The sequence below is a fragment of the Temnothorax curvispinosus genome, unplaced genomic scaffold (genome assembly GCF_003070985.1).
Source record: "Temnothorax curvispinosus isolate PA1 unplaced genomic scaffold, ASM307098v1 QBEX01006528.1, whole genome shotgun sequence".
Lineage (NCBI taxonomy): Eukaryota > Metazoa > Arthropoda > Insecta > Hymenoptera > Formicidae > Temnothorax > Temnothorax curvispinosus.
Genome location: NW_020216308.1, coordinates 80,499 through 107,504, shown reverse-complemented (window position 1 = coordinate 107,504; position 27,006 = coordinate 80,499). Strand labels below are relative to the sequence as shown.

General features: G+C 43.7%; 4 protein-coding genes across 9 annotated transcripts; 2 read left to right on the top strand and 2 right to left on the bottom strand.

Annotated features, from left to right (window-relative positions):
* Window positions 1-1,867: 1,867 nt before the first annotated feature.
* On the bottom strand, window positions 1,868-8,918 carry LOC112455923 (ubiquitin-protein ligase E3C). Its single transcript, XM_025018140.1, has 6 exons — window positions 8,326-8,918; window positions 7,490-7,945; window positions 6,814-7,352; window positions 5,760-6,568; window positions 4,191-5,459; window positions 1,868-4,076 (listed from the first exon to the last, which is right to left on the bottom strand). The coding sequence occupies exons 2-6, from the start codon at window positions 7,903-7,905 to the stop codon at window positions 3,909-3,911; spliced, it is 3,201 nt and encodes a 1,066-aa protein (XP_024873908.1). The 5' UTR covers window positions 7,906-7,945; window positions 8,326-8,918; the 3' UTR covers window positions 1,868-3,908.
* A 719-nt stretch (window positions 8,919-9,637) lies between these two features.
* Window positions 9,638-17,165, top strand: LOC112455930. Of its 5 annotated transcripts, XM_025018149.1 has the most exons (6): window positions 9,638-9,686; window positions 10,567-10,750; window positions 10,873-11,069; window positions 13,611-13,820; window positions 13,902-14,908; window positions 15,046-17,165. In XM_025018149.1, the coding sequence occupies exons 2-6, from the start codon at window positions 10,626-10,628 to the stop codon at window positions 16,324-16,326; spliced, it is 2,820 nt and encodes a 939-aa protein (XP_024873917.1). In that variant the 5' UTR covers window positions 9,638-9,686; window positions 10,567-10,625; the 3' UTR covers window positions 16,327-17,165. The 5 variants fall into 5 exon arrangements, with proteins under 5 accessions (XP_024873917.1, XP_024873916.1, XP_024873915.1 ...); XM_025018148.1 differs by lacking the exon at window positions 9,638-9,686 and having other exon boundaries at window positions 10,318-10,750; window positions 13,902-14,884; window positions 15,049-17,165; XM_025018147.1 differs by lacking the exon at window positions 9,638-9,686 and having other exon boundaries at window positions 10,318-10,750; window positions 13,902-14,884.
* Window positions 11,076-13,544, bottom strand: LOC112455932 (carbohydrate sulfotransferase 11-like). Of its 2 annotated transcripts, none has more exons than XM_025018151.1 (4): window positions 12,737-13,544; window positions 12,278-12,600; window positions 12,029-12,215; window positions 11,076-11,919 (listed from the first exon to the last, which is right to left on the bottom strand). In XM_025018151.1, the coding sequence occupies exons 1-4, from the start codon at window positions 12,866-12,868 to the stop codon at window positions 11,410-11,412; spliced, it is 1,152 nt and encodes a 383-aa protein (XP_024873919.1). In that variant the 5' UTR covers window positions 12,869-13,544; the 3' UTR covers window positions 11,076-11,409. The 2 variants fall into 2 exon arrangements, with proteins under 2 accessions (XP_024873919.1, XP_024873918.1); XM_025018150.1 differs by having other exon boundaries at window positions 12,278-12,606; window positions 12,737-13,541.
* Window positions 17,166-17,796: 631 nt separating the features above from the next.
* On the top strand, window positions 17,797-25,741 carry LOC112455937 (mediator of RNA polymerase II transcription subunit 1). The gene is made up of 8 exons (XM_025018159.1): window positions 17,797-18,218; window positions 18,577-18,722; window positions 18,794-18,927; window positions 19,052-19,190; window positions 19,274-19,493; window positions 19,801-20,026; window positions 20,350-20,581; window positions 20,671-25,741. Exons 1-8 carry the CDS (start codon window positions 18,188-18,190, stop codon window positions 25,561-25,563), a joined length of 6,021 nt encoding a protein of 2,006 aa, XP_024873927.1. The 5' UTR covers window positions 17,797-18,187; the 3' UTR covers window positions 25,564-25,741.
* Window positions 25,742-27,006: the final 1,265 nt, after the last annotated feature.

The window sequence follows — 27,006 nt, the reverse complement described above, 5'->3', positions numbered from 1 at the left end:
AAATCGCTGTTTAAAAGATTAAAAAGCAAGGTTAATTAATTAGTGTTCTATTCAAGCGCCAGTACGATTGTCTTTTGAACTTTTAGGCAACGTGCAAAAGGTAAAATTTATTATATATCGTTATACACGATATTCGATTTTTTAATTTTAAGTGCAATTTATAATTCTGCATAAATCCATTGCGTATTCTAACGTGGAATAAGTTTCTGTAATATATTATTTCTTAATTTATATTTTTAATTAATAAATATATGCAGTGTCTATAACACACATGGGATCAAAAGTGCGTGAATTTGAACGCACAATGGAACATGTTCGGAATGCCTGCTTTTGGTTTAAACATTCATAAATTGTTGGTTATTGATTATACGATAAGTCAAATTATAAAATATTGTAGTGGAAATAACGAGAAACTGATGTTATGTTGGTATCCCTTACTTCCTAATTTTATATAATTATTTTGCTTGCAGAAAGTATCAAATAATAAATACATTTTCCGAGATTATCACGTTGGTGTATTTAGGACCCAAAAATTAATTACAAAATTAATCAACCCATGTCAAAATTGTATAAAGCTGTGATACAAAAAATTGACAGCCACATCGATGAAGCAAAAATTTAAAAAGTTATTTTCTTGTCAAATCACTGTTTAATGGTTTAAATAATATGTATATAATCACCTGTCCTATGCAATAAAGACATGTGGCATATTGGCCTTTTCATTGAAATTTTATTAATTAATAAACTCAATTTTAATCACATTTCTATAAGGTGACAAATACTTTTGAGCGGTAGTGTATACACTTCAAAGAATTGTGCTTTATATTTTGGCATTCCGAGAAAAATTACCTCTGTAAATTCTTTACCCCACAATATTATCTCTAACTTAGAGCTGTACATGTAAATATTTGATGTAGAGTAAGGCACATTATCTTGCATTTTTTACACTAATAAGTAAAGCTATTACTGTAACCCATCGAATTAATGCAACTTACTGTCCATCAAATATGGAACAAGTTTGTGTTTCTTGGATAGTTAAACAAGAAGCACATGACGCGATATTTAAATAGATAAGGAAGAAACGTCACTTCTAACTACTTAAGATTTATAATAATTGAATAAACGAGAGACTTTCAATAAAAAATGAAATTAACAAGTGACAAATAAAAAAAGGCTTTGAGAGTTTAACGCGGTTAACAGTACGTAAATTAACGTTATATCGATTTTTTTAAATAACTAATAAGATACAAAATTATAAATCTAACATTTTAACTCTGCTTTGGGCCATCTCGCCATTCAGCGATGTGGTAATAGTTTATAAATCAAAATAATCTCACATTTACCGAGAAGTAAGTAAGTAACTTCAAAATTTGATGGTTTAAAAGTAACGTAATTTTCCGCGAGAAAATCCAAGTACAGCTTTAGTAATGATCATAGTTTATTATGTGATCAAAATTAAAATAGTCAGAACTTGAGCAAAAAGAGATATGAAGTCACTTACTATTCAGCTCACAGAATGCGAAAATGAGCACTAAAATCGTGATGGAATATATCGACACATAATATAATTTATATAAATAAACGACGCCATTACAGTTAAAACAATGATTACTTAGCATTTTTAATTACATTTAACATTCCGAGTAAAAACAATAACTAGTCAAACTAGCATATACTATTGTCAGTGCATAAGTGAATAATCGGATATTGGCTGTTTTCTTTACGTCTTCTTTAACATAATTAGAATTGTTGTATGTTAACTGCGTAATTACAAATGATACCATAATTGATACAGATTATTAAAATTAATTCAGAATAATCGATATTTGCATTGCAAATAAAATAAAGAATTAATATATGTCTACGATTGACTTTTTTTTAAATAATATCTACACATTTTTTTTAACGCTTTAAGGTATTTTATTTACATAACTTAGCAATACTTCATAAATACATACATCTATTCTCTCACGTACATTTGAAGTAAAGTAACAGTCGTTGTGACAAAATCACATCACATGGCGAATATAAAACAATAAAAATATACATAATTTATACAATTGTAGGCCAAAGGTGGTGCAGAGTAGAGGAAAAATCGAAAGCGAAAAAATATCCGTATGCGCTTTAACATACGTTGTATGTACATACACAAACGTCTCATGTCTTCCTTTTTTCTTTACAAACGGCGCGTCGAAGTAACATCGATAATAATCTCCACTGATAGGTACTATTGTTTAGGTATATGTAGTTGGCCCCTCCTGTTAATATTAATATCTTCGCCGCGTTTTCCCCGTGAAAATCCTTGTACAGTTCTAACACTAATTCATGGAAAATAAGGTAAATGTACCAATGCCGGGATACTTAAGACCTATGTTTGGACACCTTTATGACCTTTATCATTTTAAATAATTTTCTTTACAAATATAATAGTTAAAATATACATCCAAAATCAAAATTAAGAAAGATTGATTCTTGTCAGAAGCAGTTGATCAGCGCATCTAGACTTGTCTATCGTGCCTCTTTATTTCATCGCTGTTAGTTATTCCACCTTTTTCACAGAAGAGAAGCAGGGCTCCTCGCGCTCTTCTCGAAATCTCTGAAGTATTTTAGGAACATATTACAATTTGAAAGCGAATCTATCGATTGGTCTCACATTACGGTCTGCCAAAATTTTGTGAATAAGACACTTAGGTAAAACAAATAGAAGCTTGAAAAGGAGCAAAAAGAGGAGAGATTAGCTAATACCTTGTAAGAGACTGTTTGTACATAGTAAAAAAGTATTCTTCGAGTTGCGTGTTGCCAATATACGATCCTTTTCTCTTTATTTGACACAAATCATTACCACTGTAGCGGCCGCGCGCGCGCCCCTACCAAACAGCAACACATTCAGCCACGTTTTCTCGCGAGCGCTCGAACGCGCCGACCAAATATATAAACATATTCAACAGCAACATTCATTGCCCCCGACCGACACTCTCGCCGACGTCTCACCCGACGACAAGAGTTAGGAGGGCATATAGTGGAGACCAGATTCCATCTCTTCATGGAAGACAGCTCAGTCCATCGCAAAGAAATTTAATCACGTGGGTGACCGCTATCTGCATTTGGCTGATAAGGAAATTGCTCGAACGCGCCGACCAAATATATAAACAAATTCGACAGCAACATTCATTGCCCCCGACCGACACTCTCGCCGACGTCTCACCCGACGACAAGAGTTAGGCGGGCATATAGTGGAGATTAAAGTGCAATAAGCTTATGGTTTACGACGTAATAGCGACGTAAAAACTAGACCAGATTCCATCTCTTCATGGAAGACAGCTCAGTCCATCGCAAAGAAATTTATCACGTGGGTGACCGCTATCTGCATTTGGCTGATAAGGAAATTGCTGCATCTCGTAAATGTAAATTACAACAAGTTGCGACAGAAATTGACCGTTTCGCCTTCGTCGAGTTCTTGGACGAAGAAATTTGATTGTCTGACGGAGACAATGAGCTCCGAAAGCGCAAAGATGTTACGCGCAATGTCGGAGAAAATGACGCCTCGACTTTCCGAAAACTTTGTTCAGATGCAAACGACCACCGAAGCCACTCTTATTAACGCCCTGACAGCCGAGATGAACGTCTTTCGTGAAAGAACGGGTGGTAACGTTATGCCCGATATAATAAAAATATTTTTATATTCGATTCTTTGATTTTAATTCGCGTTATAACTTATTTGAGGACTAAAATAATAAAAAGTGTCCAGACATAGATACGTGTCCAGGCATTGGTACACTTACCTTACACTTTACAGCACAAACAAAGTCTCCATGGTATTTTTTCCTCATTACGCCTTATGCAATATACTCGCCAAGTTTTACATTATATTTACATGTTTGGGTCAGTAAAAGTGAAATTAAAAGTCTCTAACTAAGCTCAAAGCCCGCGCCGGCCTGTATCGCGTATAGGAGCTTCTCGCGCAGAGTTTTCTCATCCGGAAACTCGGGAAGTTTCAGTAAGTTCATACAGGTACTCGAGGTCGGCAAACGATCCACAGTACCGGCATGCTGGATACAGAATGGTGGATCGAGTTCCTGTAAATGCGCCAAGTGTTGATGAAATGACTGATTGCTGTTAATTATATTCTAAGCTGATTTTGTAATAGCCATTTCATATTACTGTGTACAGTAAACATATTTACGACGTACCTTGAATCCTAGGAGAGGAGGGCGGCTGCAGCTGGTGACGAATTTCAGTAATTGACCTTTCTGCTGATCGTTGAACTCGTTGACGACCTTCCAGAAGGCAGTGATAGTCGGATGATCGGGCGCGTATCCGCCGGTGTAGTTTGTGTGTAGCATCAAGTCTGTCACGTCTACAGGGATCTGCGCGCCCGATATGAGGACTTGCAGCTCTTTGTTGTTGAACATTTGCAGCCAGTCAAGTGGCACAACACTGCCGATTCCTTGTTTGAACGCGAAACATTGCGCGCGTATCTGCTTGTTCAGTTTATAATCGGCCATCAGATGAATATATTCAATGCGATTGTGATTTGTTACAGGAATATTGGCGCCGCTCGGTTTCAATTCATCGACCCGTCTCTCGCCAAGCTCGTCGCTGAGCACGGTGAAGTCCAACCCGAGATCCGCCACGTCGCCCTTATAACTCTTCAGATACAGCAGATTGCGATACATGATGGGATCGAGGGAAGCCAGGTGGTGCACGTCCACATCTGACTGGCGTCCAACGATCTTTGATAAGAAGAATTCGGCGAACGGCAACTCCACTAGCAGATTCTCGTACAACGCTTTCCCCAAGATCCTGCCAATGAAGTAATAATGTTTCGGGAAATCGTCAACTAGCAATTGCACCGTGGGATTCGGGTACAGCATGTTGTCCTTGGTGAGTTTGAAGAAGCCGCGGTTAGGGTCGAAGCTGGTCTTCAGCAGCTCGGATAAAAATTCCCTGAATAGACCGCCGCCGTCGACACCGGCTTCCTCCAAACCCGCGGTATTGACCAGCTGTACTCGCATTTTCAATCGCAGTTCCGGTTCGTTTTCCGGAGACAACTTTTCGAAAGCGTCCTCGTAGAGGTAGTTTCGTCTCACAGAGATTTGTATCGACGGACCCTGCATAAAGTGTGCGAGTTCGCCCTGCTGTTCCGCTTTGTCCTTGTAGAGCAACGACTGGAACACTACTACGCGATTGTTGAACGGCACAACGAACGGTATTTCGCGCAGCAACGTCAACGTCCGCACTTCCGTCGCCGACAGTGGTGGCCCCTCCTCAAACTCCTCCCTCGTGAAGGCCCTCAGATTCTGAAAGGGAACGTATCCACGTAGCCGGCGTCTGCGGAACGCGAAATCCTGCGGTTTATCGATGGGTATGACGACGTTGGACGCAATCCAATGATCTTCCGGACAGAATTGCCGTCTGAGATCGCGCGTGTGTAATTGTCGTAGAAGACCCACCGTAACCTGTGATAAATTTATAATATACTTAAGTAAACAGAAGCAAATTTATAATAAACATGATTTTTATAACAATGTATACTATTACTTAACATAACAATAACACTCTTGATGATTAATTGAAATGAAAATAATAGGAACTTGGATGTTGAGAAAAAAATCGAATTGATCAAAGAATCTGTCATTAAAAACTAATAGGATGTAGAAAGAATGGAACTCTGTATTTAAAAACTTTAGCTAAATCACACAGATATTGATTAGATTTTAAAAATTTCAAAGTAACATCAAAATAATTAGGTGGGGAACCTTGAACAAGTGCGTCCAGATCTGCGTATCGTGTCGGCCTTGAACAGCGGACGTAGGGCCCAGTACGGCATTTTTATAGTCGTCGCGCACTGTGGGCCGAGTGTCAGGAAATGCGAGCTCCACCAAACCAAGGCAGACACCCTTCAAGTGACCAGATAGTACTGCAAGTTCCGTGATGGTAAACGGCATTGCGTGCTGTTGCCGGTTGTTGGACATATGTTCCGCGGAGGTCTGATCGAGAAAGAACTCGGTGTCGTGTAACGTCGCGATCAGCAGGCTGAATAACGAGCAGAACACCGCCAGTAACGGAACTATCCTGTCGGTGTCCTCGCTTGAGAGAGCGATTCCGCGCGATATAATCTGCAAAAGAGATGTCGCAGCACCACCACCGAACAACGATGTCTGACGAATTGACGCTAAACTGGTCCACAGGTGTTTAAGAAACACTGGCTTGAACGCGAGCATATAGAGCAGTTTGTATTTTTGAACGGCCAGCTTATTGGTAATGAGTAGATGATGACATAACCGGCACAGTGGTTGTAACAGCGTGGGGGAGTCTGATTGGCTCTGTTCAATTGCGGACAATATGCCGTTTACGCGCTGTTGCTCGTTTAACATCTCAACGCACTGTCGCAGGATGTCGGCCTGCTCCTGATCGGTTACGCTTCCATTCGATTCGTTGTCTGAATCGTTGTCAGCCTGCTGTCGCTCCGAAACGCTTTGCTCCGCCATCAACGGCACAATGGTCGAGCTTAAGGATGCGAGCACTTGCAGATAGTTCGTCAATGCATCCTCAGATTTACACCATGCTACGAAAAAAAGTGAAATTGCAACGTTACTTCACCAAAGAATGGAAATTGCAAATTTTTTTGTCATTATAGAATATAAAAAAAGATTACATATATAATTAAAATGAGAGAATAGAGTCAATATGCATTAAGAAAATTTAAAAAAAAATGTTATGCTTAATTTAATATTATCAAGAAGATTGAACAACATATTTTGTCCGTCTGCTTTAAGATTAAAACTAATAGAGCTTTTTGTTTATACTTACACAACTGATTAGATGAATCTAATGACAGTACACAATAGAGCAAGTTTATCGTAGGTTCCAATTGGAGTCGATTGATACAGGCAATTAATTTGATATATGGAAAGTCTTTGAATTCTGCCAATGCTGGCACAACAAACATGCGAATCGGATCGGACAGTCTGGGCGAGAATATGCTTCCGCACAATTCCTGCAGCACAAGCGTGGAGAAGCTCTCCTTGTGATTTACGTAAGAAATCAAGTCCACGGGGCGCTTGATCATGTCCAGTAAACACTTGGAGATCGGTGTAGGCGCAACCGACGTTACTTCCGCCATCGGCGGCACTTTCTCGTCCAGCAGCTTCCTCAGCTGCTCGAAATAGTTGTGTTGAATCAGGTAGACAAATATATTCTCTAGATGCCGGTAACTGTGCTCACGTAGCACCTTCTCCGTGTCCTCCCGCGTTGTGAATACCTCCAAGACTCGCAACGGTATCGCCAAGGAATATGCTCCATCCGGTAGCATTTCCGTGTTGTATCGCATACACATACGAAGGATCCACCTGTACCAAATAATGCGCCATTTATTACTTAAAATACGACATATGCGAGGAATGATATCGCATAGTGGCTGAGATACTCTGAAAGATATATATCACAACTATGGTTCTCATAGAAACATTCTTTAAATAACGTTTACCGCAGTCTCCACAGCCATTGCGACGAACTTATCGACTTCAATTTGATCTCTCTCTGGTGCTTCAAGAAATGCTGAAGGACCCATATCAGTCTGTTAGCATCCAAGCCATGGTCATAAAAAAATAATAGTTTTCGTAGGTACGGCACTAGTTCCTCCAGGCTCAGATTCCTGCGTCCAGCTGCCTGTTGCGCTTCGTCAAACTCTTTCCTCTTTTGCGCGTACACCAGCCTCCTGGTGACAAAGCTGCGTATGCGCGCCTGTATCTTCAACGCTGCATCATGCTTCTTGCGCTGCTGTTCTCTTTTTAGCCTCTCTAACTGCACATGATGCAGAAGATCAGCTCTCTCGTCCCGCCTGCTGGCACCTGATAGATTCTGTTGCGGCTTACGCCTGTACTCTCCCTCAAAGCTATACATGCTGAGTCATGATCAGTTGCCCAATACCTTAAGTTTGTCTCTGAAAAATTTGACAATGATGTCATTAATATTTATAATAATAATTATATACATAAAACAAGTAAAATATGATGTAAATTGAATCTAATAGCAATATTAGCAATACAAATATTTTTTCACATAAAACGATCATTTACATTTTAAATGGTGTACTTTTTCTAAATGATAATTTTGTCTCTGATACATAAATGACTCTTTCTGTGTAAATAAATTGTATATTGCAATTATGTTAAATATTTTGCTTGTTACATTAATATCACATCAGAAATATATTTAACATTACATATTATTATTATTATGTTAAATATATTACATTAGACTTGACAATAACTTGTGCATCCTGCCTAATCATGCTTCCCACTTTCCAGGCTTAGAACTTACCTTCGGCGCAAATCAGAGACAATACTCATATAAATATAACAACTATAGAGACAATCGAACAATCTTCATTTCCTTGGAAGAAATTAACGGGACATTTTCCGTAATTAATGTTCTCTCATATTCCCCTCTCCTCCGCAAAGTTTCTCCCAGAGCACGTCTGAAAGTTTCGTTAATTTTCAAACTTCGGCTGCTTCTCGAAGGTTAAACGCGATCGAAGGTTCTCGACAGAACGTCGGTATCTTAACGAACTCCACGACGGCGAATAGACGATACCACGCGACACTCGGTGGACCGACCACAGTCCATCGCCGGGTCAGCCGGGTGGAGACAGTGACTCGCGACAGTCACGACCACGACAGGATCTCGCACGACCATACACCACACCACCGTACACGTCTAGTCATCGAGACTCGCCATGTTTCAGCCCCTAACACCCCTCGGCGAGGCCCAATACCGTCTGCTCGACTGTGGTCGACCGCCTCGACCCCGATGCGCTCGTCTCGTAACGTGGCGTGATATAGTGGTATACTGGTTTGCTCCGTTTGCTCCGCTCGTAATGCACGTGCGTAACCACCACTTGAGCCTCGCTTGATCGGTATCCGTAGTCTGATCCTTATATTTATAAATAAATAAGAAATGCAACTCTCTCTCTGCATTAGTATTTATTTTAATATTTTGTCTCTATTATAATGCAGATAAACATGAAACTTTGAGGAAGAAAAGATTACAAGAGAGACTTCTCTTCTACTTCAACGACTCCCCTCTTCGCGGGCATCGCGAATCGCGATGCACGCTACGCTCCTGCGATCCAGTCCTACCAATATAAGAATGGACCTGGCGACTAGGGCGACAGATCGCTGATTGGACGTTGAACGCGGAGGGCTAGAGGGATTGGGAGAACGAGCTGCGAGGATGTTGCGCGTTGCGCATGTGCGAGGAAGAAGCCGGTCCGCGGATCACGATTCACGAAACCGCGGCGCGCGCCCGCCGCCCTGCGCGCCGGGCGCGGAGCGGACGGATTCGAGTCATTCGAGGTTCGATTGGTTCGAGGGTGTCAAGGATCGCGAATGGCCGGCGCGACGCCGACGCTCCTTGACTGCCGGGGTGCCGGGACTGCCGGGCGAGGGCGAGGATGCGGGAAGATGGCGGCGGCGGCGACGGCGACGGCGGCGGTGGAGTCGTGCGTCGTCAAGCGCGCTGACGTTCCGCGCGACGTTGAGCCCGTTGAGGTTGAGAACGCGACGGCGCGGGCGGACACGGACAGGCCGGGTGAGGCGGACGCGTCGCGCGCGGCCACGCCGCGCCGGCAGCCCGAGCTTTATCAATTTCGCGCCACCGACCTGCTGTACTACGCGTCCTCGGTCAGTTTCTTTTTCGCGGACGTAGCAACAGGTGAACAAAGAGTGCCACATACGCACACGCATACACGCGCGTCTGCGTGCGATACACGGGGTGTCCCGCGATTCCCGATTCCGATCCCGATTGACAGGAATGACACAGTGACAGGTCCGTTTGCGATACGGTCGAATGGAACGGAGCGGACTTGATTGTTCGATTGCAAAATTCATACTCGATTACTTTCGATTCTACTTTGGTAAAATTTTACTTATTGGAGCTTTAAACTTTACGAACGTAATGACAATTGCAAAAAATCGCGACGAACAAGATTTCGCAAGTTCGCGAAATCTGACACTTTAAAATTTGAGATCGCGGAACACCCCCTATACTTACGTCAGCTTTGTTTATGTCAATGGTGATAAAAAAAAGTATCGCGATTACGAATCTGTAGCTTTTTGAACTGAAATTGACTAATTCTTTTCTCTTATTTGGATTACAATAGAAATAAAATAATAAAATAAATACTAATATATAGAGTTATATTTCTTTTTATTATATTTACATATAATTTATTTTATTTTATTATTAATATTTTATTTTTACTATTCTATACTTGCATATTCTTTACTATGCTTAATAGAATAATGTAATTAATAAAATGGTAATAGAAAATTGTGTGTTGAATTGTATTTTATAATTATAATTAAATTTTATAAATAATCATAACGAAAATCGTGATACTTTTCGTTAACACCCTCAATATGCCTTTTGCACTGAAATGTTGTCACATATAATATATATGTGATAAAATTTGTTTTTGCACACTTGCTCAAAGCATGCGCTGGAAAGCTTCTGTCTTCGTAAACCTTCAAACACCTTGTAAGATATTTTTCGCACACACAGACAGCATTGTATGTGTGGAATACCTTTTGCAAGGCCACTCAGCGTGGGGATGCTTTGCAATGGGTTTCACCGTCTTACCCGCTTGTGTTACCCAACTATTTAGTTTGAGATGGCATCGCAGCGACGGTTCCCTGCGGACTGTTCACTGGTTGTTGCACTTCCTGCTACTCGGCTTCTTGCACAGGTACTTTATGTTTATTTTTGCGCAATCTCTTCCGCTAGATTGCGTCTGCGACTCTCTAAATTAATATATACGCTTATTAATATATTTTCTATTAATAATAGATCATTTACTTTTTTTCCCAGGTATTTGACTTTGCTTTACACTGCGGTGTACTCTTTGAGAAATAAGTCCAGCTTCAGCAGGGACAAAAACTGGGTATATCGACAAGAAAGCGATATATGTATGTTGCACTTGTTTGAGTCGTTCATGGGGGCTGCTCCGCAGTTGATATTGCAGCTGTATATCATTGCGAGATTAAACCATGTACCACTTTGGACGAGTAAGTGATCTCTTCACCATTCGTAAATGTTATCTTAATTTATACTTTATATATTACAATATGTATTTGAATGTAAATATCTAAGTATAATGCGATTACACGGGATTTAAAATCTAAGAAAAAGAATATACGTATTTTTTAATTAAATATATTTAACGTATATTTTAACAAGCAAAATGTTTTCTCTGAAAAGAATCTGAAAAAATGAAAAGAATTTAAAAAGTTCTTACGTTACATCACGAAACTTTCATCAAGTTTTAACATTTCTTCATCTGTCTGTACGTCGTATAAAAATTGAGAGCTGCCTGCATGAATATAATCGACAAATACACCAATAGCATTAGACAACGGACGAATAATTGAACAATTTATAATCGTTCTCGTAAATCTTGTAAACTGCATCGAGAAGCGATTGCGATATTCCTCGGGTGTACTCGTCGAGTATTTTTCTGGTGGTCACTCCCAGGGGATTAATGTTTCGCGGGTAATCTTTCTCGTACAGGTATCCGCTCAGATTGGCATCCTGGATGAGAAAGTTCTGATCCCTGTCTAGAGTCTCAAACTTGAGAATGTAGTCGTAGTGGATCGTGCAGGGTTCGCAGGTACGATAATACGGCGTCCAGTGCTCGTCGAAGTACTTCTCGCTGACTATAAATCGCAGAAATTCGGCAAACGTCGGTTCCAATCTCGTCGTGTTACCGGATCGACGGTATTTGAGCACGATGCGCCGACCGAAACGTTTGTAGTAATACTCGCGATTCCGCATGTGCTCCAACTTATCCCTGTACGCGGACAAGAGACGCTCCAGCGGATGTCGCACAATTAGGAACTTCTTCGTTCTGCTCATCTTCTAAAAATAGAATGCAAATTCGCGATTTATTTTGTCTCTTTGCTCATATAGACTCTCCAGAAAATTTAGAATTATGTGATTTTATTTATAAAACATTGTACAACCATACCTTATAGGTTTTATTAAAATCCGCATCCTGTTGAAATTTTTGTCTCACGATATCGCTGACCTGGGTAAGATTGCGACGCACCAAGTCTATAGTAACATCTGTCAAAGTGTCCTTTAAAACGGCAAAGTAATTCATCCACGTGGAACTCGCCGCCTTGTATATAGGGCACCATGACACGTTGTGCTCCCTTTGAATTAAAATTATTTATTAAAAATTGTTAAATTTTGTATTATTCAGTCCATCGCTTACGTGTCGATGATCATGTTTGTCAGCGAAGCGTTCCGATGCGATCTTTTCGTGTCGATTGTCTCACACACGTGTGCCACCCACCACCTCCTCCTGTCCAATTCACGCCTAACATCCTCCATCTGGTCCCGCGACAGCGGAACTCGCGGCATTATTCCAGACGTGACGGCACGTGCAACAGACACATATTTTGACGATGCATACCTCAGCGATGCGGCCGGCTCTATGTTTGTCTCCGTGTGTGAGGTTTGCGCTAAATTTGCCAGTATCAACAACGTAACAATGCAAATCGTCGCTAACGCCGCGATCGATTCTATCACCGTGACCTGTTTCTACAAATTAATCAAATTAATTTTATTTCCTGCGTGTGAAGAATTGCAAAGAAAGAAACACGGAAAAATCATTTAAAGCTTGATTGAAGGAGGAGAATGCGTTTGATACATGCTTGGGATATGTTCCTACCTGCATTAGTAGAAAGAGCTTTTTTGGGAAATAACAAAAGCCGGCTTTCAATAATCCCGGATAAACCGTTGAATTTTTATTATCACTCGACGTTAACATGTCGATCGTTAATATTTTGTACGACGTATGCATCGTGCCTCCTATCTTGTCACTCGTACAAGTCACTTCAGGTAAAACGCCACTCAATTATGGTTGTACGTTACGGCCGATGTTGAACTCAGGAATATGAATATCTACGAATCTCTGCGGCGAAACAATACAACGAAGTCGGCAAGTCGCATATTATTATTCTTCCGTTTCCTCTCTCGTGTCCCGCCTCCACAGATAACAGGAAGGAGGAAGGAATATCGCTGACAATTTATCTGTTTCTCCCGAACAATATGTGGACGCAACGACACAAGTTCCACGAAGCGAGGGACTCTCGTCCTCCTCCACGGTTTTAAATATAAAAGCGACGAAGCGCGAAGCATAGCGAAGCGAAGTCGAAGCGTATTCAAAAATAGCCGAAAAGAAGGCACAGTAGCTCGTCGCGGACAATAGCCACGGATAAATATATTAGCTTTGGGGCCTTTTATTTTTTTATGTTTATTTTAATTTATGTACGTCCTAACTTTATTTAATGAATAATAATGATAATCTATATATCCTCGATACTGTCCAAGAAATACCTATATCCTGTATATATTCTCGACATTCCTTTAACGTAGAGAACACAAATTCTAATAATTAAGATAATAATACGTATACATCCTCGATATTTCAAAATTAATCCAAATGTATCCAAATTTAAAAAATATATTTTTATAATAATTTATATTTACAGGCTTAATATTGTTACTCTAATCGAATTAATGTATATGAAATTTTTGTACAGGCGCCTCCGCAGTAGCTTCCTTCTGCTCCCTGACGTGGGCCGTGAGCACATACGTGAGGGCCATGCACAATATCAATCGCGAACGCAGCAACGCGACTTGGGTTGCTCTTGTTCTTCAGGCTCTCTGGCGCAGCGGTATGCTGCTGTCCAGAATCGGAGTTTTGGTACTAGCGGCTGTCTTTCTGAAAACGTGGTTCTTCTTGTTTCTGGGTGAGTTTTACCGAGAAATACTTTTGTAACTAGAACACGGAAGTATTATATTCATATGAAATAATTGTAATTATTTTCCAGGGCTGCATTGGTTATTCATGACGATCTGGGTGATCCTGCAAAAGACAGAGTTCTGTCCTACCATATGGGAGGAGCGCATCTACAATTGCATCATCGGACTAATCTATTGCTTCGACTTCTTCAACCTGCGCGATGGCAGATCGCGCTATCGCGTGCTCGTCTTTTATTCGGTGATCACGGTGCAGAATCTGGTTTTCCTGATTATGTACACATGGCGTTTCAAGGACACTGTCGCGAGCGATACAATGATCGCGATCGCGACCCTGATAATTGGCTGTATGCTCGTCGGTCTGGCGAGCATGTCACTGTATTATGGCAAGTTTCATCCATCAAGAACGGTGACGAGCATCTCCCGAAATATCAGCGAGCATTGTACAACTACAAAGATTGACACACCCAGGTCCCTCAAGTTGTTCCATCGCGGCTCCTTGGTGTCGTTGCATCACTCCATTGATATCTCGCCGAGGACCGAGGAGGTACCTACCGACAAGCAATCTTTGCTTACGAATATCGCACAAATTTCCGATTGCGCGGAGGAGGGGATTGTCAATCGCAACTACAGCTCGGAGAACGAATCCAACGCGAGCGCCGTGCGCGTCTCCACCGAGTGCGAGAGGCCGCACAGTCGCGTCGGTGCCAAGCACAAGGAAGAGGTCGCGTTGTCCAACGACAATTCGGACAACGCGCTTACCAGCAGCGCGCCATTGAATTCTCTGTATCCGGGCTTGCCCGACATCGACTCGTCTCGAAAACGCCGCGGCATTTACGAACACGACATCACGCCGCAATTGGACTGGCACGCGCCGGATATATTGAACATTGATTTGGAGCAGTTCGGCAGTATCGACAACTCCGAGCGGAGCAATTCTCTCACGCTAGATTCCTGCAGTAAAGTGATCGGCGCATTGGACGTTATCAAGAACAGAGAAAAGCTGACGACTCCGACGCCATTGGAGAGCAGCAGGATATTCGATATAGAGAAGGTGTCGAAGGACCTGCAGCAGCAGGTCTAAAAATATGTTATTTAAAATCTATAACTTCTCGCTTTACTTGTTACTTTAAACTCATTACTTTTCGTTATTATTCTTCTTTATGTGATATTACTTATGCTACTTTTCCTTCACGTATATTGTTTTTCTTATAGCAGCGGGACGAGACGATGAGCTGCGTGACGTCGATCCACGACTACGAGAACGTATGCCCGCTGGGAATTGCTCGGCCGCCTTGGTGTATCCGCAGTTGGAAAGGCTACACAGACATCGAGACGTACATCCACGATGATAGCGTGGTGCGCGATCGGCGGCGGGACACTCTGACGAGCACGACCGGCACGACGTACAGCTCGGAATACTCTGACGGCATGATCTCACGAGGGATATTAAAGCAGGACGATTACGCGGATGCTCTGACTTACGATCTGGTGGAATCTAAGGGCAATAAATCGTCTTACAGCGATAGCACGTTTTCCGCGTCCACCGTGGACGATCAGAACGCCAGTCTGTACGTAGCCAAGCCGGTGGTGTTCGACGACCGGGGTGGTATGCTCGCGTTGGACACAATATTGGAAGAGCGCGATGATTCTTCATTGTCGGACGAAAAGTTTCAGCACGGGACAGAACCGTCGCGCGACTCCGCGAGTACCCTAGTGAGCACGATAGATCAGATCAGGCGGTATACAGCGGAGAATTCGCCGCGACATATCTACCACACCACCGGGACTCAGTGGGAAGATCTGAATCCCAAGAACTTGATGGCGCGAGCGCACTTTGCCAAAGTGTTGTTCGACAACGATCTCAGAACCGCCCCGGCGACGACTGGTCCAATCGGTCTGACCACGCGGGACGTTGAGAAACGCGAGATAGACGCGATCAGGGAGTTCGTCCGGTGTTGTGCGATAGAATCCATCAAGAAGACGCCCCTGATAGATGCTATTTTGTCGGACTCACCGATTCTGGGCAGCAGGGCGAGCAAAGTCGTGCGACAGGTCACGTTTACGGATCGTAAGAGCGATTTCGACGCAAACGAGAGCGACTTGTATGTCGAGATGAGTCCCTTGGTGTCCGTCGAGAACGGCGAGAACTCGTGCCAGACCAGGCTCGCTGACCCGAAGACCGCCGAGGCGGAGAGCGTTGCCAAGACCAGTCTTCCCACAATATCGAAAAAATCGCCGGATAAAGAAAATCTGTCGCCGACCTTGTTGAACAATAACAGGCGGATTAATATTAATAATATACACGATAACAGGGACAATAATGATAGGCACGCTTGGACCATAGAAAAAGACGATAAAAATGACAAGTCGTTGTGCAACATGCGTTTCAATCTGAAGGAGAAGCAACATTTATTTCTCGAGCAGGTTCTCTCGCCGGTTCCAAAACTCTGGAACAAACGTATCTCCTTTCATCCGAGCACCAAAAATTTATAGTGAACGGGCTCTTCAGTTCTCTCACTTGTGTTTCATAGCTAAAAATCGATTCAAAACTCATTTTTTATCGAATATTTTCTAGTATTTACAGCGAATTTTGTTACGTATTGCAGCGTATTTGCAGCGAATTTGATTCACGTTTTACAACTGAACGTGGAACAGTTAACTTTCATCAAACCAAAAATTTGTAGCGAAGGACTTTTCGATCTCTTTATACTCGGCATTGTTGTCTTTCACAGATGAGAATTGAGTGGTAACTCAGTTTTATCTTGCTCAAGTGTATTTTTCATTTATGTTTTATGTAGGAACTCTTTACAAAAAAGTTTTTTTAAGGAATTTTCTTTCGCGTAATAGTCCGACATGCAATAAAAAAGTAATCTTAACCCGTCGTGGTATTTGATATCTTTTACAAAAAGGTAACAATTTTGCTGCGAACGTTATTCGGTTACAAACAAATGAAGAAGATTATTACGGAAAGGGTTAAGAAAAATACACCACAGTACAAATATCGCAATATATATAACATCACTCGTTAATTAGGCACACATCTTAACTTTTATCCATGACTAAGCTGCGCCGCGTTTACCTTTATAAATGCTATATAAAGGTAAACGCGATGTAAGCGTGTGATACGCGCCGTCCGATTGTTGAGATAAAACTATAACGACTTAAGTTTAGTGTTTTGCGCTTTTGCGATTTGTGTATATAAAATGACTTATTTTACATCTCGTACCGAGATTATTTTTGTACGCAATTTTTATATACAATAAAGATGAGACTCTGTGTAATGAAAAATCCGCAATCAATCATTGGTAATAAATATCATTATGCATTCGTAACTCCATTTTGTAATTTGTAAACACGAAATTTGAAATTGTAAAAGAAAAAGTCGACGGGAGAAGCGTTTTCGTAGTTTCGTGTTTGAATACAATTAAGTATACTTCGGAATCGAAGATATCGCGTATAGATATACTCGTTAAGGAGCAACAGTGTTTTAGAATTGTATCTCATTCAGTTTAAAAGTTTCAAATGTGAAACATGAGTCCAAAGAACTTAAAAGTTTCTCGATCTCTCTTTCTCTCTGCGACATACGATATACAATACATAATATATAAATATATATAAAAGAAAAAGCGCCGCCAAACGAAAATTGGGAAAAAAGAATTGTGCGGAAAGAAAGCAGCAAATGGTTGCGCTATAATAAATTTAATGCTAATTGCGCATTTATATCCAAGAGATATTGATTTTTTATTATTGATTGAATAAAGTATCCTATAAAAAGTGTAGAGCTTTGACTATAGAAGTAACGGAAATGTAGAGTATTGTAGAATGTAGCATAGTGAATGGTGGTGAATGTATGCACGCGCGCGCGCACACACACACACACATGCAAAACGGAGCAAGTGTCGCCATCTGACAACACCCGAGACTACTGTGCCTGAGACGGCCGAGACGCAAGATGAGGCTAGGTTAGGTTAGACTGGGTGGAGGAATTTGGCGATCAGTCGCGAGACTCGCGAGTCGCGAGAGAAGCGGTGGTAGAATCACGCAGAACGTAGGGGCGACCGGGCGAGTACGAGCCTATGAGCCTGGCGTCCTGACACGACACACGACCCGAGACGAGACCCCGAGAGACCGCATTCCCAATTCGCGTTGTTCTCCGTCTATCCTGTACTCACCTGACACCTCTCAAGTCTCAGTTCTCACCTGTATCGCCTCAACCGCCTGTACGTCGCCGCTCTGTACTCCGTCATGGTCGATCAAGCTGTCGCGCGTAGCATCGCGACGTCGCGATAGCGGATAGCGTGCTGCACAAGGAGCGCAAACGCCGCGAACGCATCTGTGCCAACCACCGGAGCACATGGATGCGACCAACGGACAGAAGCCCCACGGTGAGCAAGGTTTTTTTAATTCTGGCATAATCTCGATTTATTAGTTTTCTAAATCTTGAAAATCATTTTGTAACACGTGAAATTACGAATCGCTGGTGGATTAATTAATTGACGGAATTTGATATGCCTTATTAATGATGCATCATTAAAGAGGTTTACAACGTACAGCCGTGCAATTATATTTTACATACCTAATTTCAATCTCTTCTATTTCTGAATAAATTATTTAAAAATTCTTAATTATTATGATTAAATACGTTATCATTTATTTGTTGTATATCTGTATAAAAGGAATTAATCTGTAGCAAGGTAATTAGTATTGGCACAGCGTCTTCTATATCGGAAACTTCTTTTACAGTGGGGCAACCTTTGACCGGAGGAGGATCTGTCTCCGACAAGGGTAAGGAGTGGCAAATGGAGTTATTGATGGAAAAATTACGCTCCAAGGCTTCTACGTTTAAACCTTTAGTAGAGACCGCGAAAAACATGCGTATGGCCATGTTGGTGAGTGATTTCTATTTATTTTATCATTTTATATTTATACCAAGGTATAAATACAGCTTCTTGCTACGTAGGACAAGCGATTTGCAATTGACAGCATAGAGAAGAATCAATTGCAAAAGTGTTTGGACACCCTGCAGCATTCTATCAAGGTTACTTCCTTCCAGTCTATGGTAGAACGTTTGGAAAGTTTAGCAAGGCAGTTAGGGTGAGTCATTTGTAAATCTGTGATCTAGTAAATGTAATATTTCTTTATTTATTTATTACTTGATAACTTATATATCATGTAAAATAAATTGAGCTTAAATATAAACCATTGTCCCATTACACAGATTAAAGTTCATGATGTCTGGTCCTCCAGGCACGGAAATATTCATATCCTCCGACATGTTCTTCTTGGAAGTTCTATTAGAGCCGTCAGGGCTTGTTAGGGATGTTAAAATCCATCATGAAGGAAAAAGTGAGCAGCAGGTAAGATCTACGGACATAATTGTTATGATTATGTTTTTCTTGTTACGTGTTCTTATCATTAATCCTGAAAATCGCTGTTGCAGAGTTGCGAAGCACTCGCATCGGCTTTGTCACGAGGTGACTTCATCGATTTTACCACGCAGCTGGAAGGATTGGCATCGATATATCAGCTGAACGCTGACAAGAAAGTAAAATGCAAGGCGTTCAGCGCTCTACAATCCCTCGAGGCTGATCTGGGTGTTCTGGCACAGCTGCAAACGTTTATGAAAGAACCGTTCAATCTGGTTCACAAGAGTCCCGTCGGTTAGTGATTTGACATATATCAGTTTTTACATAATTTGTATTATATTTTAAGTTGGATGCACAATGAAAAACATAGGCACCAAAAATAGAACACGGGCAATAGATTTTTCAAAATATTGCCTGTATTATTTCCTATTCCTGTTGCCTGTGTTTTTCGTTGTGCATCCAGCTTTACGCATAAGAGTGCTGTTATATCTATTTTCCACATTATTTATTTATTTACGCACAAGTAGATTTGCATATACATATATGCACTGCTGTTATATATAATAGATATGTGACTCAACTATACGTTATCGTTATGTAGGAATTCTGGAAAGAAGAAGAGGTGGCCACCCGATGAAATTGACATATTTCGTCTCACCATACGATTTAATCGACGAAGAGAATCGAACCTATGACACTCTTAATCCTGATACAATCATTAAAAGAAAGATTGGATACTCGGTGACTGTTTGTATGGAAGGTTCGACGGGTCACAAGCTGCCTACTTCTAGTATTATAACTGTAAACCGAAGTCCTACAGGCAAGAGGTGTGTAACATCAAATTTTATCTTTTTATTATTTCTTTATACGTTTCTCGTATGTAGTTGTTAAAAATCAAACAATTACAATCATATTTTCGTTAATTGCACGTATTTTCTATTACTTGGTTATATATATATAAAATCTATAGTTGACCATTGCTTCCTTTGTCCCCCTTGTACAAAGTTAGCAAAATACATTTTATAGATATAAGAAAGACACAAAGAGAAAGTTGGTTGATCAAAACATGTTTGTCAAGATTTATTTTAAATCAAAACAGTTGCAATAAAAAGAGTTTGTGCTTCTTTACTCCATTGCCTCTCTTTTTCAGCACTCCTTCATATGCTCCATTGACCAGTACAAATTCCTCCATGTTGCCTGCCTGCTTCGTGTTGAAGCTCGGCAAAAAGATGCCCATCTGCATGGAGTTGGTGAAGAGGATACAGAAAGTCACGGAGCTCGAGTGTGGCGATATCTCGGCGCCACATCCGCTTCTCAGTCTGATAATACAGCACGCAAGCGATGGCCAGCTGGATTGTCGAAACAATAGAGGCTTATATGTGGTAAGTGACAAGATTTAAAAAAATGTTTCTTTATGTCTTTTATATCCTGAGACACATCGTGCAACTCTCTCTCTCTCTCTCTCTTGTAGACCTTGCCGGATCAGCAGCACTGCTATTTTATGACGGAAAACAAGAGCATGGAGGGCGTACTGGTGTGCAGTATCCCTTTCACGCATCCCGCGCACGTGCCGCAAATTCTGGTGTACTTGCGGCAGCAAGCGCTGTTCAATTGCCTGATCGCGAGCTGCGTGCGGCCCATGGCACGCCAAGATCCGGAACATACGACCATACTCGAGGTAAGCGCCCTTTCGTGGCAGCACATCAGCGTGAGCGTGGAGCATCCGTACGAAGAGACAATGGCCACCGCGGAACTGGATCTGACAGACATATCGACGCTTAAGTGCCGGTTGTACGGCGTGAGTATGACAACGAACGCGGAACAGACGTCGGATCTCAGCGGTAGGGTGCTGCAACGTTGCCTCAGCATCCCGTTGACCATGCGAATGTTACTGAAAATCTGGGAGGGTCGCTCTTTACCTGCAGTGATGAACAATCTGACCAGCGGCAGCGGCAGTAGTAACGGTAGCTACAATCTCAATTTGGGATCCGGCGGTAAGGATCAGACTGGACAAAACGCATCTGGCACCGCGTCCGGCATGCCGGACTTTACGAATGGCGAGACAAAAGTGAAGCAAGAACCCGGTTTGAATAACGGCAGTAACGGGTGTATGGGAGGCAGACAAACGCAGCAATCGGCATCGAATCAATTGCAGCAACAACAGCAACAGCAGTCTTTTTTAGATGCCGGAACGGAAAATAGTATCGGTTTTCCGTCGTATTCCGGCCAATCCGATACGACGACGATGACGATGAGCACTGCTGGGACGAACAACGCCTCTGCCTCTATGCTAAACCCGTTGCAGCTTGGTGCACTGCTAGGACAGGCAAAAAACTCGCTGACGGGCAACTCAAACACAAATGAGCGCGGCAAAAAGACGCGGAAAAGAAAGACTGGCACAGACAGTCTTTGGCGTAGTCCAAAGCGAAAGAGTGACGGCGGAGACAGTAGCACGGCAACAGAGATCTTGTTGGAGAGCTCGAGCTCGGAGAACTCGACACCACTGGGAACGCCCACGGGCGGCCGCGAGAATCTCACATCGGAGACTAGAACATCTACACCGACTTCGGCCACTAGTTTGACAAGCGGCATAGATTTTTCGAATTTGGACGCTACCGATATACTCGATAAGAGTGCCTCGGATTATGATCTCGACAATTCTGAGAGGGACAGCGAGATCATGGAGGTGCAACACAGCGGCGGGGAACAACAGCAACAACAACAGCAGCAAGATGTGGAGGAGTTGATAAAGATACGCGAGTCCTCGTCAACGCGCAAGTCGAAGAAAAATCGAGGTGGCAGTGGTAGCGAAGAGAAAAAGTCGAGCCCAACAAATATATTCGTCGATGAGACGTCGACAACAAGTAGTGGTAACAAAAGTCTACCGGTGCCACCATCAGTAAGTATTACTCCGATTTCATGCGGTAACTTGGATCAATCGAGCACCACCAACTACAATTCCGTACTAACGGGCATGGGTTTGGAAAGGAGACCTGGCATCGAGATTATACCCATCGCCTCTTCACCATCGCAGACTAATCTACCGAGCTCAATCACCATCACACCGATTGCCGGTCCGGCACCATCGCCAAAGACCAGCGGCTTGACGAGCGCAACGGACGATCGGCAGCGAAGCGAACGGAAGAGTGGCGGTGGAAAGAGCAGTGGTAGCAGTGCTAAAAGCAGCTCCGACGATAATAAGAGCGGCGGGAATAAGCTAGAGAAACGGCGCAAACGTAAACGAGAGGATGGTCCGATGGGTCCACCGGACAAAGTCCCATCAGGCGGTAAGCAACAGCAAGACCCACTCTCGAAGCCGGTATCGGTGAGCATCAAGCCGAGCACCGAGCAATCACCGCCGAGCGGTGGTGGTACTGGCGTCAGTCTGAGTTGCTCATCTTCACGGCCTACTTCCCCTGCGGCTGTAAGGAAGTTCAGTCCGTCGCCCACTCATTCGAGTTCGCTCGCCACACTTGTAGGTAAATCCAGTCCCACCTTGAAGGCCAGTCAAACGGCAGCAGCAACCTGCAAACCAGTGCAAAGCCCGAAGCACTCACCCGTCTACGGCAGCAGCCCGAAGCACAACGCGCCGAACGTTCCGGTCGTTCCTATGTCAGTCCCGATGTCATTATCCGTGTCCACGGTGCCCAACACAGTAGGCAACGTGCCGTCCGTGGCAGTGTCTGTACCGGTCCCAGTACCTGCTAGTGCGAGTCCGAAACATGGCAATACCTCATCTCCGAAACATGGTAGTTCGGCTGCGAGCAGCGGCAAACCCAGTATGTCAGCCCTGAAATCGGCGGCAAACTCGCCGTCTAGTAAGAGCAGCGGCAGCAGCTCTTCCGACACTACAACGACCCCATCCAAAGTTAAGTCCTCCTCTTCGTCCTCCGGGAAGGATTCTTCCGGTCGTGGAGATAAAGAGAGACGAACGTCATCCGTCGGGTCATCCGGCGGTTCGGGCAGTGGCCATCAGAGTCCCAAAACTAAGTCATCCAGTGGTAAGGTGAAGCAACTGGAGATGATTTCTCCCGGCGGTGGCGAAGCTTCACAGGTCTCCTCTCTACAGGCTTCTGGTGGAAGCACTCCACCATCTGGCCAGGTTGACGCAGCGAGCAAATCTGCGATTGCGGCGCAACAGGCACGGAATCGTAAGAGTTCTCTCAATGCTGTGATCGATAAATTGAAGAACGCGCAGCACTGTACCGAAACCGATGCCTGCGGGAACGGTAGCGGTTCCGTGAAAGGCAGCGGATCCTCAGCAGGTCTCAGCAGTGGCAACACTGGCGGAATGAGCAGCACTGGACAGAAGGAGAAGAGTATCGGCAGCGGTGGCTCATCGTCGTCGAGCGGAGGGAAGACTATCGTCGAAGGTGGGAAGTCCTCTTGCGTCACTAAAAATGCGTCCGTGGAGACGAAGAATCCCGCCGAATACATGGTGAAGCACAGCTCAGACGGGATCAAGATCACTATCAACAAAACTCGTACCAAGGATTCCAAGCAGTCGGCTGCCAACCTGAAGTTATCGTCGGGAACGATAGCAGCTGCGAGTTCATCTTCGAGCTCCTTGTCGTCCGTCGCTTCTTCGTCATCGTCGTCATCATCCAGCAATGTAATTCCCGGCAGCAATGGCTCACCAAGGACAAATACGGGTCTCAAACCTGGCGTAAATTCTGGACCGGCATCGAAGAAACCGCAAACGTTGCAGACTGCACAGAAATTGCTTCCCGCGAAGATGATGTTAGCCACTGCCGGTATAAAGTCCGCTATCTCTTCCTCGGGTGCGACGAATACTGGTGGTGGTGCGAGTATCACTGGCGCGACCGCAACAGGGGGCATCCCCCTATCAAAGGGTGGCTCATCCTCCAAAGCTTCCGGTTCACCCAAGACGAGCTCCGGGGCGACTGATCTTAGTCGAGGCCGAGACAAGCCTAGACTTCCGAAATCTGGTGACAAGGGAATATTCGCGTCGAAGGGTCTTGGTGATGCCAGGAAGTCGAGCCCGTCCGCTCTGCGCGAAGAGAGCGAGAGCGAGCGCGCATTCAAGCTGTTAGCCGCACACGCGTCTATTTCCAGCCTTCCGCCAAGCCTGCCACCTCAATTAGTGATGGAGGGCTTGAGGAAGCAGCTAGACACTAAATTTCAGATACCGAAGCTGTCGGCGCGCGCGAACGTCGCAGACACCGGCGATAAGAACAAATCATCGGATAAGCTGTCGATCCTGTCCGATTCCGCCAAGCAGACTCTCGACGGTCTGAAACAGGAACAGGGTAAGATCACCGGTCTGCCCAACGTCACTGTGTCGGTGTCCAAGTCGTCGATACCAGACGACCAATCGAGACGGGACCATTCGCAGAATAAACTGGACAATCTGTCAATCGCCACGTCCGCAGCCGGTGCGATATCCTTGAATCTCGTCGGGGAGAACGCTGGGTTGATGCTGCCTCCGCAATCGGCTGCCGATCCAGATGTACCTACAAATCTGTGCATTCAACCGATGGTGGACGAGCCTTCTCGCGACTCTTGCAAGGATTTAGGAATGAGACAAACGTCGACAGGTCAGCAGTTTCTCGGCAAGATCGACGACACAACCGCCGGCGGGATCCTCCCCAAGGGCAACGTTCCCGATCAGTTGGCGTCGTCAGGTGCCAAGTCCTACGCAACGATGACGGGTTCCAGCGCTTCGACCGCGCCGAGCGGCGCCGTCATCGTTGCCGAGAGCCTGAATCTGAGTACGAAGCCCGCCGATCAGGCAACTTTGCAAACCAAATACAATAAGATCACCGTCGAGGAGAAGAAACAGCAGCAGTCGTCTTCGTCATCGTCGTCGTCGTCGTCTTCCTCCACATCATCATCTTCCTCGTCATCATCGTCATCGATTTTCTCGTCGTTGGGCGGCGTCGCGACTACGTCTGATGGTAATCAGAGCATCATGACATCCGACAGCGTCGGCGGTGGTGGCAGTGGGAATAGTGGTAGCGGAGAACAGGAGGTAGCGGCAGCGGCAGCCGCGGCGGCGGCAGAGATGCTGCTGGACTTCTCCGCGGTGAATAAAGATCAAATGACGAAGGGAAGTCACGGTCTGCCGGCCTCCTTAACGCAGCATCACTTGACAACGATCCCGGAGCGGGCGATGACCCAGGCCGCGCCAACGGTGCGTCGCAATACCCCACCTCCACCGCCGCCCCCGCCGCCGCTTCCGGCTCCATTCCCGCCTGCCGCGAGTCCGTCCGTCAGTGTGCACATCGTCAAGAGCCCGGCACCGAGCCCCCGAGTGATTCCACCTTCCCCCCATTCATCCGCGTCACCCTGTATCACCGACGACGAGCTCATGGACGAGGCGCTGGTCGGTATGGGCAAATGAAGATTACTCAAACTGTAAGACAAAGAGAGAATACTCGCTTCTTTCATTCATCTACGTTCTAGACCGGGGAAGAGATCCCACCGGAAACGGGAACACCGAACTTTTCTCTTAAAATTGTACAAATTGTACCCATCTTTTTCTTCGAATTTAGAAATTATTCGAATGTTCTCTCTTTCTCTCATTCTCTCCTTCTCTCCTTCTCTCTACTCTGATGGACCACTCTATATATGTTATTGGCTAGATTTTTTATTGTAGTCTCCGTATTGACCGTTATAACCGACTCAGAAAAACTCAAATACCAAGATGTATTTCGTATTCCTGGGACGGTCAAGTCGATGTACTTGAAGCTTAAATGCGAGAAGAATGCTAGAGTGTATTTTGGTTCTGCTTTCCGTTCGAAGAGATGAATGGAAATGCGTAAATATGTGTGTAAATGCGTGTTACAGAAAAAAAAGCGAGAGAGAAACTGTGAAATTGGCGAGCGCGGAAATCAGTTTCTATCAAGCAGAACCATAGAACTTCAACCGTGTGACGATGATCGATGCAAAATGGATCGATCAAGACTAAACTAAAGGACAAACGAACAAACATGAACGACTGTAGTGAAAGCTTTTTCTTTTGAAAAGAAAAGAGTTGGAACATGTTTGTCGTCGCAATTGATTCTCGACTCATTTGAATTGCGGCACTGCCCGCATATATTGAAGCAAGGTCATTCATTCATATTTGTTCGCGCTCTTGTCTAGATCTATCTTAAAGTATCGTACGTCCTTTCTCGGTCTTTCTGGCGTCGTACGAGTTGATTCACGTTAAAGATCACAGTGGCGGTCCCGTTGCTCTTTGATATTCTTTAATAGAATTTGAATAGGTGTGTCGTTCATGCTTAGCACGAAAAGAATATTAGAGCGAAACCGAACCTTTCTTCATCAATGATGTGAACACTCACTGTTAAAAGCAGATAGTTGGTTTGGATATTTTAAAGATACGTTGATACACGAATTTACTTTAACTCGAGTTTATTACGAGGACTGCATTTTCCAATTTTAAAATAAACAGCGCATTCCTCAAGAATTGGACATATTACGATGTTTTAAAAGATGGATATATAACAACTACGTCAGGCAAAATGTGTATATATTTCTTAATTGAATTACGAAACGTATATATCTAATTAATGTATTTTGAGAAAGCTGAGACAAGCGCAATTGGAGTAAAGTCTAAGTGAATCAGGATCGGTTGCGCCGAGGCGTTCTAGATTTTCAGTCTACAAAGATTGTCCATCGTCGTCGTAAATCTTCCTTTCTTTTACCGGCAACATTATCCTTCCATCGTTTCGGTATCCTGTTTCCTGTTCCGTTTTCAGGAAATATCGCGCTTCCGGGATACTCGAATGTGATCATTCGAAGTTAGCCGGTTTCTTGACTCGGCGATGATGCGACAGCTCGT

Bases quoted from the DNA above. Each gene is read 5' to 3' on its own strand.
- LOC112455930 (XM_025018145.1), top strand. From the start codon at position 10,500: ATGCGCTGGAAAGCTTCTGTCTTCGTAAACCTTCAAACACCTTGTAAG. The intron at 10,751-10,872 runs GTACTTTATGTT...TTTTTTTCCCAG, and splicing joins CTACTCGGCTTCTTGCACAG to GTATTTGACTTTGCTTTACA. The intron at 13,821-13,901 runs GTGAGTTTTACC...ATTATTTTCCAG, and splicing joins GTGGTTCTTCTTGTTTCTGG to GGCTGCATTGGTTATTCATG.
- LOC112455923 (XM_025018140.1), bottom strand. From the start codon at position 7,905: ATGTATAGCTTTGAGGGAGAGTACAGGCGTAAGCCGCAACAGAATCTA. The intron at 7,353-7,489 runs GTAAACGTTATT...TATTTGGTACAG, and splicing joins CAATGGCTGTGGAGACTGCG to GTGGATCCTTCGTATGTGTA. The intron at 6,569-6,813 runs GTAAGTATAAAC...TTTTTTTCGTAG, and splicing joins AGATTCATCTAATCAGTTGT to CATGGTGTAAATCTGAGGAT.
- LOC112455932 (XM_025018150.1), bottom strand. From the start codon at position 12,868: ATGCATACGTCGTACAAAATATTAACGATCGACATGTTAACGTCGAGT. The intron at 12,607-12,736 runs GTAGGAACATAT...ATTAATTTGTAG, and splicing joins AGCTCTTTCTACTAATGCAG to AAACAGGTCACGGTGATAGA. The intron at 12,216-12,277 runs GTAAGCGATGGA...TTTAATTCAAAG, and splicing joins ACAAACATGATCATCGACAC to GGAGCACAACGTGTCATGGT.
- LOC112455937 (XM_025018159.1), top strand. From the start codon at position 18,188: ATGGATGCGACCAACGGACAGAAGCCCCACG. The intron at 19,191-19,273 runs GTAAGATCTACG...TCGCTGTTGCAG, and splicing joins AAGGAAAAAGTGAGCAGCAG to AGTTGCGAAGCACTCGCATC. The intron at 19,494-19,800 runs GTTAGTGATTTG...ATCGTTATGTAG, and splicing joins GGTTCACAAGAGTCCCGTCG to GAATTCTGGAAAGAAGAAGA.